The sequence below is a fragment of the Pelobates fuscus genome, chromosome 2 (genome assembly GCF_036172605.1).
Source record: "Pelobates fuscus isolate aPelFus1 chromosome 2, aPelFus1.pri, whole genome shotgun sequence".
Taxonomy (NCBI): domain Eukaryota; kingdom Metazoa; phylum Chordata; class Amphibia; order Anura; family Pelobatidae; genus Pelobates; species Pelobates fuscus.
Window position 1 is genome coordinate 63,402,575 of NC_086318.1, and position 15,343 is coordinate 63,417,917.

General features: G+C 38.5%; 1 protein-coding gene across 3 annotated transcripts in view; it reads right to left on the minus strand.

Annotated features, from left to right (window-relative positions):
* Nucleotides 1–8,547: 8,547 nt before the first annotated feature.
* The window catches only part of TPO (thyroid peroxidase), a 211,446-nt gene continuing 204,650 nt past the window's right edge, over nucleotides 8,548–15,343 (minus strand). For all 3 annotated transcript variants that reach the window (XM_063442213.1, XM_063442212.1, XM_063442214.1), the window contains one exon: nucleotides 8,548–8,979. In XM_063442213.1, coding sequence (XP_063298283.1) covers nucleotides 8,941–8,979 — 39 coding nt within the window. In that variant the 3' untranslated portion in view covers nucleotides 8,548–8,940. The remainder of the gene's footprint in view (nucleotides 8,980–15,343) is intronic.

Genomic DNA, 15,343 nt, shown 5'->3' on the forward strand with positions numbered 1-15,343 from the left:
ATTTTTGTGTAGAGCATTTTAGTTGTAATATTTCTCTTGTTATGATCAGTTCTACAGTTATTGCGGTGAATATAAAATGCATGCATTAATAATATTTAAAATACTCAACTCCATGATGCGTATGAACTCGATTAAATTTATTTATTTTCCGTGTTTTTATCAAGATAAACTCGGTAAAGGGGGTAAGATCCTAGTGTATATATATATATATATATATATATATATATATATACACTAGGATCTTACCCCCTTTACCGATATATGCACACACACACATATGCACTCTTTCATACATACACAGACCCGCACTCATACAAATATCAATACAAACAAACATTTAAAAAACTTACTAAAACTGCAGAGAGTGGGGATGGACAACCAATGAAAGGGAAGGTGAACCAAGTGTCTTAAAGGCAAAGTGACACTCACACCTTCCCATTGCGAATTGCCGGCCCCACGGCCCCTGCATAATGGCGGCATAACATTTTTTTTAAATTGCATAGCAGCAGGGCCGGCCCAAGACAATGTGCTGCCACAGTCAAAGGATGAAATGCTGCCCCCCTACTCCCCCCTCCCACCACCACAACTATGCCACCAAAACACACCAATATCCATTATGTTAAATCATGATAATTAAAACTAAAATTAAACTCATCACAATCTTGATTAGATCGATACATTCCAGTAGCATATTTAGAGCAAGGCACTTTAAATTAGACATCACAACATATATGTTTCTACAATGGTATTAAAATATTAGCTAAGTACAATATGCATCAATCAGCAAGAATAATAAACTAAAAAGAAGTATGTTGAGTTGTAATGTTGGATGTATGCCATTAGATAATGGTGTTTGTCTGTACCAGGTCCATCCATATTATTTTATATAGAATCTTATGGACATTGCATAACATAGGGCTGTATGGGATTTGATGCTTCCCTGCATAAGGCATATTGTAATACTGCTGTCACTAAACTTACAGATTGCATACGGAACGTCCCTGTCAGGTATTGTTTTCGGATTTTGTGACTGTTGTGTTTCAGTCAATTTGTTAATAAAGAATACAAAAAGCAAACACAAATAGGGTTTCAGCTGTTAATAAAGAGTTGCATTTTTTTCAGATATTCCTTTTAAATTATTGCAAGATTTGTGTCTGATTTTGAATAAAAATCATTATCTTAGGTGCCCTTTTGAATGGACAGCATTTATGTTTCTGCCATTTGGAATTTGTAGTGTATTTGTTTCTGTAATGTGTTTCCATCGCTCTATGTATAGGGGACATTATGTAAGGAATATATTGTGTGTGTGTGTGTGTGTGTGTGTGCTGAGGATGCAGTGTTGTGTTTGAGATGTAGAATGAGACAGGGGATGTAGTGTGTGTAGGGAATGTATTATGTGTGTGTGTGCTGGTGATACTGTGTGGGTGTTTTTAGATGCAGTGCATATGTGCTGGGTAGGTAGTTTGTATATGTGTTATTGATGGAGATACAGTGTGTGTGCTGGGAAGCAGTGTTTGTGTGTATTGAGGATGAAGGGTGTGTGTTGGGGATGGTGTGTGTGTGTGTTTGGGATGAAGTGTGTGTGTGTGTGTGTGTGTGTTTGTGTGTGTGCTGGGGGTGAAGTGTGTGTGCTGGGGATTGGCTTACTGTGTGTGTGGTGGTGATAGTAATGTGGATGGCAGAGGGAGAGAGGAGAGAGAAAAGGCTGGGAAGAGATTAAGTTTTAGTCTAAAGTAGGATTAAGGACATGAGGTGGCAGACTGGGGAAGGATTAGGGAGAGGAGAATGCAATTTCTGAGAGGGACTAGGGAGGTTAGGTGGGTATCTGGAAAAAGAATAGGGAAGTTGTGTGTCAGGTTTTGAGGGAATTAAGATATTTAGATTGCAGTTTGGAGAGGGATTGGGGAGGGTAGTAGATATATTGGGGAGGTAGTTTGCCAAGCATACATGTCAGACTAGGAAGGAGTTGGGGAGAAAAGGTGGCAGACACACAGGCACTTTCCTTTGTATCCGCGGTTCTGCTCCTCACGTCCCCACCGCTGCTGCAGACTCCTCTCTGACGGCTCCTCTATCAGAGGGCTCAATATCCTTCTGCTCCTTCGTCGAGTCAGCTATCAGCAACAGTTGCAGCCCTGCCGCAAAGTGAGCAGTGAAGATCTGTCTCGCAGTGCACATGCGAGCACCAGAACTTCAGTGCAGAACATTTATGTGACAGAATGCCTGGCCTGGCCAGGCCACAAGCACAGGTCTGCCTCCATCTCCTGACATCTCTGATTTTTTTTTACATTTTAGGTGGCCTCACAGCTCACCTCAATTTTGAGGCTTGATATCATCATTAGGCACGTCTATGACCCAAACCCTGTGTTTTCATAAATATCACTAAAGCTACAGATGCACAAGGTATTTGTCACAATCATTGAATCACACTTATAATAACACTGAAACATTTTTCAAACCCCTAAAAAATGGTTTGGCAGGGATCTGCTTTGATCACTTTATTCTTTAAGTTATTCAATAAAACATATTCCCACAGTTGTAAGTACATACACAAACATCTGTGTTTTGTGTATTGTAATGAATATATTATTTATTTAATATGTAAAATTCATTGCTAGCACATAAAACATGTTTGCGCATCAATTGATTTCAAGCATATCTGTCAAACAAAATTCCATAAATGTTAATGTACAGAATATAATAAGTTCACTTATTTGTTTATTCTTTGCTGAACGTTTGAGATTCAGTTGGTATTTTAGATTATACTTCATAAACATTCAGAAAATTTAGTACAGAAGCACAAAAACTATTTATGCAATGTTGTAAACAATTTTTCAACTGTAGGGTAAATAGCTTCTTGATCCAAGGATAAATTTGACTGCCATTCTGGGGTCAAGAAGGAGTTTTTTTTTCCTAGCTTGTTGCAAAATTGGAAGTGCTTCAAATTGGGTTTTTATTGTCTTCTTTTGGATTAACAGCAAAAAACAGATGTGAGGAAGGCTGAACTTGATGGACACGTGTTTTTTTCAGCCTATGTAAATGTAGAAAACAAAAAAAGAATAATGTGTAAGTCATCTGCTAGGAGTCTTGCAACTGCAGATTTACTGTGACTGTCTGTGTATGTGTGTGTGTGTGTATAATGCAGACCTATAGTAGATACAGTTATCTAGTTAAATGCGGAGTGCTACTGCATTTTACTCTTAAGCCCAAATGTTTGTCCACTATATGTCCTCCTTTCTGGATGCTGCCAAGGAATGGTTCACATGTTGATCCATTTTAATTCCTCCATTACATTATGTTCAGATTCAGTGTGAAACTTCTGCTCTCTATTATGATATTATCAGATTTGCATGGAAAATGGCAAACTAGGAGCATACAGTCAGTGGCGTATTAAGGGGGGGGGGGGGGGGGGGAGGGTGGGAAGCTGTTTTTTGAGTTTCCTTATTTTTCCGTTCTTTGGACTCACTGTTTGCCAAGGGCTACTTTTTAAGATCCTCTTGGTACAAGGTTGTAGCTGTGAACTCCCTCTTGCTGTGGAATGTTCTGCTCCTAGTGTTTAGAGTTATATATTTTTCTTTTTTCACTATTTTGTTTTGTTCCTTTCTCCATTCTCTGGATGCCCTCTGCTAATATTTACAACAGTCTGACAAATGTACCTACAGGAGAGGAAAGTGGAAGAACTTGGCGTGTAATTCTCTGCTCAAGAGTTGGTTTTCTTGGATTCTGTAGAGGTCCTTTATTCAGTTTTGAATCTTTTATGAATTTAGATTTCTATGTAACTGTTAAATGGACATGGATTTTAGCTCATGGTTGATTTGTCCATACCAAAAATTTAAAATCAGTTCTTCACAATTATTTTCTGAGATTCAAAAAAAGTGATTGGTCCAAACTACTGGATATCTATATTAGCAATGGGGAAACCTCTATTTAAGTCATTATTTAGGTGTTCTGAAACAATCCCTGTTGTTGAGAAAATGTTGTTTAAACACGAAAAGTGTCCTGCTATTATGGGCATGTGTTTGTCCAGGTCCCATACAGTCTCAATCTTGACCTGGCTTGACACAGCAAGGACTCAATCTATAGACCCAGTATATTATATCAAACCTTTCTGATATTGCATTTTCTTATGCTTTTCTGCTTCTATAACTTCTTTATTACATTAACCTAGTTAGACTTATCAGAGACATTACCCTGACATGACATAGTTTTGAATAGGCTGTGTAATACATAGTCTTGTCACCGTACGTATTTATACATATCTAAGCAATCACTAGACTACTATTCATTCGGTGCACTTCGAGATCTATTTATTTTTTTATTGGTTTAACCTGTGTGAATACTGATCCTTGTATATTATGCAGCCCTGATATTCTTATGTCTCCTAGACCCTCTCTAATAATGCAAGTTATGTATAACAATGTATACTTTTTTTTATAAGCTGCTCTTATCTTTGAGATTACTTTATCGACATTAATCTCATATTTCAACATAAAATAAGGTATTCATAATCTTTGTGAAATGTTCTGTATCGAAATTGATATTCTGCCTTATTTCTGCTTGTCCTCAACTGGTCTATAGCCAACACATAGAGCTTCCTTCACTGTCGTAATGGTTGAGGATTGCTTGTCCAGTCTGTTTCTTTCTCAGTTTTCACTTTTTTTTTTTTAAATAATCCCTTTATAACAGACAGTTTGTATGATTACGTCCTCTATATTTAACAAATATGTTGTTCAGAGATCTGAAAACAAAATTACACATATAATCAACATCGCTGAGTTTAGTTCTATCTCAGAGTTGAAAACTTCCATTTTACCTCTTTGTCAACAAGTGTTGTAAAATCTGCATTTTTCTATAATTAAAGGGTCACTGTTGGCACAATAACCATTTGATCTCAGTCAATCCAATGCTATCCTATGTAAAAGCATTGTTATTGGCTGAGAGAATCACTTCTGATGATGTCAGCCAAGCATGCCGATCAAGGGCAGAGCCAGCTGAAACAGACTGAACTAAAGGTTAGATGTTATACTGTTCCTTTCATTCTGTGTAAACTGACAGCACCAGGGGACTCCAGACACTATGACTATTTCAATGAGTTGAAGCAGTTAGAGTACCTAAAGTGTATTTTAAACATAATGAGGAGAAGAGGAGAAACAAATCTTTGGCTCAATTTATTAAATCTATTGGATTTTTTTCATCTGTTCCTTTTTTCTTGTGCCCTAGTATTGTTTTTGAATATGCAACTTTTTTTCAACTTTTCAGCAGATTTTTTCATTTTACACTATTTTTTCAGACAGTGTTCTGCCACCCTTTATTTGGTGGTTTCTGAAATTGAATTTTTCTGGGAAAACTGGAGGAATTTATTATAAAGAACTTTTTAGCTGAATTCTAAATCCATAATAATAATGGAATTTAACCATCATCCACCAAATGTCAGCGTAATATTTTTTTCTCCTCCAATTTAAAAAAAAATTAGCTTAATACAAGTAATTTGTGATTTTCAATGTGACACTACTGTGACACTTTAATGTGTTTCTATGAAAATGCTTCTGATAGCCTTGAATAGCAACATCTAATTCTTAAAATAGTCACTGGATTAGATAGTCTTTCTGTACATATATATTTGCCTTAGTTAAAAAGCTCTTCATGTCTTACCTGCTCTCTCTTTTTTTATGTAAACATTCTTACATTAAACTTCAAATAGATTACGGGACATGTGCAGATTCTATGAATGTTGTTTATAGACAGGTGTTGACATATAATGTATATCATTAGGTGTAATTGGATCAACAACTTTGAAGTTGAAAGGGATTGTGATTGATCCTCATTTCCCGTGTACCACTCATGTCATTGAAAGATAAGGTGCGTTAATGAGAAGATGAAAGAATTACAGTTCATATAGGGATAAAATAAACAAACAAAATACAGTTTGCTATTGGTGTTTCCATAAACATTATTTCATAGCAGTTAAAGGATTACTACAACCCTATTTTTTATTTTTTTTTAGTAATTAGCATTTCTTTAACTCTCTATTATTGGGCATTATTCACTACAACCCCATCCATAAAAAGCTTTAAAATAAATCAACAATTTACCTGGAAATCCAGTGCCGAGCAATGTTCCACCACCTTTGTCTGATGTCACTACTGCCCTCATGTCATCAAATACAATGCTTCTCATAGACAAACATTTGATTGGACTTTCTCTTCGGCTCAGAGCACACGTGTGCTCTCTGAGCTGTGGAGGTGGACACAGTGATGGAGCAGATGAAGAAAAAATTCTTGCAGCAGTTTAAAAAATGGATTGAGGGGACACATATGCTGACAACATCTGCCACTAGCATGCAGTGTGTGCTGATGACAGACATGTTCTTAGGGCAATTTACGATGTCTATAGGTCAAGCGTGCCAGTGGAGTAACCAACCGCCACCACAAAAGTGCAAATACCTCTGGATATGCTGAAATACTGTTCACTGATTCCTTCCTCAATGACCACTTCTAAAAGCAGAAGTGGTCATGAACGTTGGAGTAACCCTTCACAAAATGTTCTACTACAGTAATGTTCAGTACTTCAGGAACCTTACACAACACAATCATTGTTTAGGTGTATTATATAAAAGTGAAAATTAGAAGCAAGGACTGTAGTAAAGCTGAGTAAAATTAAATGGCCTTCTTGTTGCAGGGATAGATGTGGGTTGGGGCCTAAGAAAGAGAGAAGACAGTTTCTTAAAATGAATTTACAGCTGGGAGTGGCAAGCAGGGGGTTGAGGTGGAATGGAGCAGGCTAGTCATTTGTTATAAACAAGTAAATATTTGCCAACCAATAATCTAACAGCCAGATTATTAATAACTACATGCAACAGCAAGTACAAAATATTGACATACAAAATGACCTGCACACGTGACAGAGCGTTCATAGTGGTAAGTGCATGGTTAAGAGATACATGCTGATTCTTATAGCTCCATTGCCACTGATGACAGTTGGATGGTGTTATGAATGTCATAAGCACTGTCTATTCTTGGTCACTTGTAAATGCATTCAGAGACATCATACACATTCATACTAGACTGGTAGCCTGTTAAACCCCAGATAGTCCAGTCCACTTATGAATATCACCTATTGGCCAGCCCTGTAAAGAAATGAGATTGTGGGCTACCAGCCAATGCACACCTATGCAGTTCTGGGCTAGTAAAGACCCTGCAACATGTCTGCCTATTGACTCACTCCTCCATTTTATCCAAAAGCCAGCTCTAAGGCAGATTGTAAAGTTATTTACAAGCCATCAAAGTTATGTATATAAGGGTTGCCTTAAATTTAGAAATATGGTAAATGTTTCCAACATTTTTCCCAAAAACAGAACATTTTTCGAAATGTGTGCATTTCAACCAAGTGTCATGTTGGTAGAAGTTCACTACAAAAAACCTGATTTGAGAACTGAATCAGATGAACCAAAAGGGAGGAAATGGGTGTACTGCAGATATATATTTTTCAACGTGAATTTCATTCAAAGTGAATTAATTCAAAATGAATTAATTCAAAGTGAATTTCAAATTTAAGATCATAATAGCCAAACTGGAAAATGCTTCCTGTTCACTTACTGTTACCTTACATTTGAAATTCACTCTGAATTCTCTCTTTAATGAATAACATTAATAATATAATAGTTTTAGCTTTCTCCTGCCTTTTGGTTCACAGATCAAGTGAGAAAAATAACCAATATAGGATAAATCAATATTCATAAAATATAAAATATATACATATATACATTTTTTATTTACTTCTCCTCCGTATTTCCCCTCTATTGATCACTATCTCACTTTATTTACTTGTTTTAGTGACTGTCCCATAGCCACAAATCATCTCTCAAAGTCTAGTGGCTATTGATTTATCTCAAACTTAAGTTGTAGACTGCAGTATACTGAAAATCCAGATGACATCTTATATATCCTAGTTTCAGCTGTTTACTTTGTAGACACTGTTCCTTCTTCCCTGTCAGAATATAGAAATTTTCCAAACATTGACGCCAACATTTTTGTACTCCACAATAATACATGCTGAGGAAACTACTGGGGGTGCCCAAACCTACTCTTTTGATAAAGTGCATAATGTCTGATGCCTTCAATCTGCAGGTTATACAAGTATTGAGCTTCTAAAGAGGATATCCCAATCAAACTAGAGTAGGAAGGAAAGTGTGATAGTAAAGTTTACAGATGCATGGAAGTATATCAAGGAAGAAAGATAGATATGAAATTATAGTGAAAGGTCAACATTCTCTTGAGGATATGTGGAAGAACAGAGTAATTTGAATTGTCAGAAAATGGGCAGGAAAGAAAAATTGATATGTTGAATGTAAGGAGCAAACTGCATATGTAAGTAGAACCATTAAAAGGAAATGCATAACCTTAAAAAAATGAAACTTTCATAGTTCTCTGTTTCTGCAGAACAGCTTCTATTAAACTAATTAGTATCTATCCTTGCAGACCATAACATCTTGAAATGAAAGAGTAGAAAACCATTTTAAATTCCTTTATTGATTTATTCACTATTCTCTATACAGATAAATATAAATCAACAATTTTCTTATCAGATCATCCAAAACCCAAAAAGTATTAATCTAACATAAAAGTGGTGACTCATAGAAAATGATAAACGAACTCCATGTAAGAAATCTAGAAGAACCAGTGTTACAAAATGTGCAAATTAATGAACTGAAGCAACATTTGTTTAGTTTTTGTCACACGTGACATAAATTGTTTAAACTCTTAGGAGATATAAATTAGAATACGAAAACCTAGTTACTCTGTAACGAGATGGAAGATATTCTCGTTTGTAATGTCTTTTCATGGTATAATTAATGCCATCATTTTCAGGTTACTTTGTTGACAATATCATTGGTTCTTTTTTCAGAAAAAACAGGAGAAGTCAGTTTTAACTTTTATCTCTGTATTACGCATGCAGTGAAAGGTGTTGTCCATTGACCTTGTCCTGAAATTAAATAGAAATAATAATTTTTTTAGATATCATTTTTTTTTTATCCTAAACATTTGTACTTATTTTATTTGCTATAATACAAATGCTAAATGCCCCTATTCTGTTGATGGAAAACATTTAGAAAGTATTTAAAATTGTATTTACTTATATGGAATCCTTTCTATGCTTATCCCATTCACTACTATGCAGGTTTTTAGAATTACTTTAAAATATTATATATGTAAAACATAGAATGTATAGCTAGCACATAAATAATAGCTAAACAGCGATATTATGTATAGATTGTTGTTCAGAGATGCGTAAATAATGAAATATAAAACCAGGAAGTGATTTGGAGACAGTCAGCAACAGCAGCCAGGATAGCAGCCGGAAGATTTTTTTACATTACATGAGTATATGGAACTTTCTTTGCGGTTTCCTGAGGCTGGTGAGCGGACTAACTACCTCCACAACAAGTTTTGCTGTTTTTAAATTTAAATTAATAAAGTATACTTACCTGAGATCCGGATTGCAAGCTTCCTTTCCACGGATCCCACGCACTCTAGGGGCTGATCCTCCCTGAGTGCTATAGCAACGAGTGGTGCTTTTACCACTCCAATCTTGTGAGTGTAACACCTAAAAGGCACCTCTGTTTGCTTTATTCTATATATTTATAAGTTAATTACTATGCTGCACTAGGAGCTCTTTGTCTGTTTTTGTCTCCTTAATAGGTGTCAGAGTGATTTCCAAGTTTGCAAGTATACCTACAGATTGTGCTTTGTTTCACCACAACCACTGTTTGTTTTTCAATTATTTATAATATTTCCACTCTGTAAACACCTTATTTTATGTACACAGGGTTACTTTCACTCTCTATAAGAGGTCCATAGTGAATACGATATTTTTTTTTTTTTGCGCACCATCACTACTGTAAGTTATTTTATGTTCAAATCGTTTTACCAGGATTTGTTTTTGTTGGTTGCTGCATGTACTAAGATCCTTCTCTCATTTGCGCCATCCTATTTATAATCGTTTTTTCTTTAAATAAAAAAAATAGCAGAATTGGAATTTAAAATTGCAGATCTTGAAGATCATTCTCGACGCAACAATCTTAGAATCAGGGGAATCCCAGAATCTATTAATAGTGATAAATTGCAAGATTACATAATGGAGATTTTTTCATAATTAGGCATCCAAATGACAAATTCATTAAACTCTTTCGAAAGATGCCACAGAGTTATGAAAACAGATTTTGTGGCCCAAAGTGAGCCTAGAGATGTGATGATCTGCTGTTCGTCATATAAAATGAAAGAACAAGTCTTAAAAGCATCAAGACTTATTAGATTGAATGATCCACATAGCAACATTATGATTTTTCTGGACATTTCATACTATACCAGGGCCAAAAGAAAAACGTTTGCAATTTACACAAAGATTCTACGACAGAAGAATATTCGATATTCATGGCGTTATCCTTGTAAAATTATTGTTTCTCATGACGCAAGGACATACTCTTTTTCGGATGTTACAGCAATCTCGAAATGGTTTAGAGAGCAGAATTTTGAATTGAATAATTCAGTAGATGGAGACAAAGGACGGAGGAGAGAAGCTGTATAATATAAGGGATATAATCCTTTTTTTTTTTTTTTTTTCCTTTTTTTTTTCTCACTCCCTCGCTTTTTGCCTCCGGCCCAAGTGGTAGCCAAAGAAGGAATAATAATATAAGAAAAACGATGAGAGGGTGTATTGATGAAAAAGAACACTATTCACAGAAATACTAATGTTTTGATGAAGGACTTGTGACTGAGGTCACATGCAGGGACTCTTCCCAACTCTGATCACTTGATACACCAAATAGGCACTGGGAATTAGGGTTAAAAATGTATATGGAGGGATTTGAACATTTGAAATTAGGACCAGGTTATCACTTAAATTATGATATTTAATGTTTAGAAAGGTGGACCACTCAGGAAATATTGTTAATTAAAGGGGAGATTGATGTTTTCTGTGTTCACAGTATTGAGAGGCTGTAAGTCAATAATTGAAGAAATGACAATATGATAGATTTTTTTATATAATGTAATATTATTACCGAAGGAATAAGTAATACACAATCACTGGGACCATAAGGCACTGTTACTGAATTATTGACAGTTTAGGAAAAGGTTGAGAAGGGTCTCTGTTGTTACAATTGACCTTAAATCGATAGTCCGTATATAAATATTGGTTTCAAGACTGATTTGATAGCTAAGTTAAACATTGAGACTTTTAGCATCGACAACTCCAACTATAGTTCTAGTATGATAATCTTTACGTTTAATTTTTGTAATGGGTGTTAGATGATAAAGTACAGATAGGAGAATTTAAGTCTATAAATGCCATATAGGAAATTGATTGTGAACGAATAAGCGTAACCAAGGGTAGGAAAATATAGATAGGTATAGTATGTTATTTACAGAGTGGGAAGCTTAAACACTAGGAATTATTTGAAATATATAATGATTTATTAATGGTTTTCTGATCACAGTACTAAGAATTTATTAAATATTAAGTGGTGATTAGTGATGTCGCGAACACAACATTTTCGGTTCGCGAACGGCGGACGCGAACTTCCGCAAACGTTCGCGAACCGGGCGAACCGCCATTGAATTCAATGGGCAGGTGAATTTTAAAACCCACAGGGACTCTTTCTGGCCACAATAGTGATAGAAAAGTTGTTTCAAGGGGACTAACACCTGGACTGTGGCATGCCGGAGGGGGATCCATGGCAAAACTCCCATGGAAAATTACACAGTTGATGCAGAGTCTGGTTTTTTTTTTTTTTTTTTTTTTTTATAATTCTTTATTTTTGTTGTGCGTAAGTGAACAAGTCGTCCCGCACCGTCACAATAACGAGTGCAGGAACAGGCATAAAACACAGTGAAACAGATTACATAGGGTATTGAACATCATGAGTTTTTGCTGGTTTCATTTCGCTTCTTCAGCACATTTTTATATTTAGGGGTACAGTTGTTTAGCTTTCATAGATTGACATTTATATTAGATATGTTTACAAAACGCAAAACAGAGAGCTTATTTCGCCTTGTAGACAGACGCTAGGGTCCTATTGATGCTTAAATCATATATTAAAACATAGTTTAAACAAGATGGTAGCTAGTAGGCTGCTATGTAACATTTAGGAGGCATGCACACGTTTACATATAGTGAGAGTAACTAAATCAAGCTGGGTACATGCTGGTTGGTCATAAAGGGATCTTCAGTCGTTTATCAACAATAGCGTGAGGTTAGTGAGTGCATTATATGTCGTCGCTTTAGCCTCGGGCCCTAGAATTAGTCGCGCTTTATCATGCTCGAGTGTGGCATAAGTACTCCGAGCAATAACAGGCTGTCCAACCAGTCATATCCTACATTGAGTAGACAATTAGGTCACGTGTCAAGCAGTGTGTCTGTCGCTAATTAAGTCACATTGGTACGAGAGATTAAGTGTGTTTGTTTAAATCCTGCGTTTGTCGGGTTAATCTACCATACTTTAGGTATCCAATAAATGACAGTTATCTAAAGAGACAAAAAACACAAAAAAAAACAACAAAAGAAAAACGATTAGGTTAACAGGCTGTGTGCCCGTGTGTACAGTGTGGACCATAGGTGAGTATGTTGATGGAGGATATCCCCAGGCATCGGATCTCAAGTTGGTGTGGTACAGAGTTCCAGTGGGATAGATGGTTGGAGGCAAGATAGAGTCAGACTTAAAAAGTCCTGCTTTAGATGATTGAGAGGTGTCTCCTGCAGCTGCTGATATTTGGTGTCAGGGAGCTTGTTCTGCGGCTGGTTGCTGAGTGCTTGTCAAGCCCTCCGCTATGCCCCTTCTGCCTGTGAGCTTCTCTCCGACAACAGGGGTGCGGATGGTCAGTTTTAGCTTCTCCACGTGTCAGGTAAGCCCCTTAGCGCAGCGGTGGTTGTGGGGTACAGTAGTCCCTGTGGGGCGATCCGGTTCTCTGTAATGAGGGTATACCGGGATCTTGTGGGGGCTGTCTGAGGGTCCTGTCTCAGTGAGGGTGGTAAGATTTCCAGGGTTCAAGGGAGTTTGCAGTTGGATGGTTACTTTATGGGTCTGTACCTGCGATGTATGCATTCCGCTCTATATACTGCTGCTGTGGTTAAGTAGCTCAGCGCCATCCCGCATGGCCTCCGCCATTTTGGAGTCACTGCCTGGGGCGTGGGTCCTGCTGCTTCGCCTGGAGTACTTGTAGGCGATCAGGTCTCGAGGGCGTAGACCGGGATCACCCCCCCGGTCCAGAGGGGGGGAACGGGGCCGGTATCCCCGCGGGCCCGACTTTAAGCCCCAAACAGCAAGCGGCAAGGCAGCGGCCGTCCGCCCCGCCCGCCTCCGGAGTAGGCCTGTAGAACGTCGGGTAGGATTCCTCCTCCAGGGGACTGTAGCCTGTTGGGCCAGCCTCACCCTGGATCCCAGGGCTCTCTGCCCGGCGAGGGCCACCGGTGCCGGTAGGTTTTGTGCCCAAATTAGCAGTTAGAAATCTGCGTCTAAACTTATGCTGCAGGAGCTGGTCCTGCATGCGACCAGCCAGCTCGGCGGTCCGGCCCCGCCCCGCAGAGTCTGGTTTTAATCCATAAAGGGCATAAATCACCTAATATTCCTAAATCACAATGGATATGGATTGACACCTGACATATGACATATTGACACCTTGACATATGGATTGACACCTGTCCTCAGAGCCCCTGATACACACTGACAGAGCAGAATAGGGACTGTTCCCCCTACATAGGGTCACTTGGCAGATATGGATTTACACCTGTCCTCAGAGACCCTGATACACACTGACACAGAGCAGAATAGGGACTGTTCCCCCTACATAGGGTCACTTGGCAGATATGGATTGACACCTGTCCTCAGAGACCCTGATACACACTGACACAGAGCAGAATAGGGACTTACATAGGGTCACTTGGCAGATATGGATTGACACCTATCCTAATGATCCCTGATACACACTGATACAGAGCAGAATAGGGATTTTCCCCCTACATAGGGTCACTTGGCAGATATTTATTGACACCTGTCCTCAGAGACCCTGATACACACTGACAGTGAGCAGATTAGAGACTGTTCCCCCTACATAGGGTCACTTGGCAGATATGGATTGACACCTGTCCTCAGAGCCCCTGATACAAACTGACACAGAGCAGAATAGGGACTGTTCCCCCTACATAGGGTCACTTGGCAGATATGGATTGACACCTGTCCTCAGAGACCCTGCTACACACTGACACAGAGCAGAAAATGGACTGTCCTCCCTACATAGGGTCACTTGGCAGATATGGATTGACACCTATCCTAATGATCCCTGATACACACTGACACAGAGCAGTATAGGGACTGTTCCCCCTACATAGGGTCACTTGGCAGATATGGATTGACACCTGTCCTCAGAGACCCTGATACACACTGACACAGAGCAGAATAGGGACTGTCCCCCCTACATAGGGTCACTTGGCAGATATGGATTGACACCTATCCTAATGATCCCTGATACACACTGACACAGAGCAGAATAGGGACTGTTCCCCCTACATAGGGTCACTTGGCAGATATGGATTGACACCTATCCTAATGATCCCTGATACACACTGACACAGAGCAGAATAGGGACTGTTCCCCCTACATATGGTCACTTGGCAGATATGGATTGACACCTATCCTAATGATCCCTGATACACACTGACACAGAGCAGAATAGGGACTGTTTCCCCCTACATAGGGTCACTTGGCAGATATGGATTGACACCAATCCTAATGATCCCTGATACACACTGACACAGAGCAGAATAGGGACTTTTCCCCCTACATAGGGTCACTTGGCAGATATGGATTGACACCTGTCCTCAGAGACTCTGATACACACTGACACAGAGCAGAATAGGGACTGTTCCCCCTACATAGGGTCACTTGGCAGATATGGATTGACACCTATCCTAATGATCCCTGATACACACTGACACAGAGCAGAATAGGGACTGTTCCCCCTACATAGGGTCACTTGGAAGATATGGATTGACACCTATCCTAATGATTCCTGATACACACTGACACAGAGCAGAATAGGGACTGTTCCCCCTACATAGGGTCACTTGGCAGATAGGGATTGACACCTGTCCTCAGGGACCCTGATACACACTGACACAGAGCAGATTAGGGACTGTTCCTCCTACATAGGGTCACCATTTTTAGCCCAAGGCAGCTCATCTCATCAGGCCTTTTTTAGTCGAATGTATCGCCCACTGTCAGTCCCTTCAGGATCCATCCCTCATTCATCTTAATAAAGGTGAGGTAATCTAGACTTTTTTGACCTAGGCGACT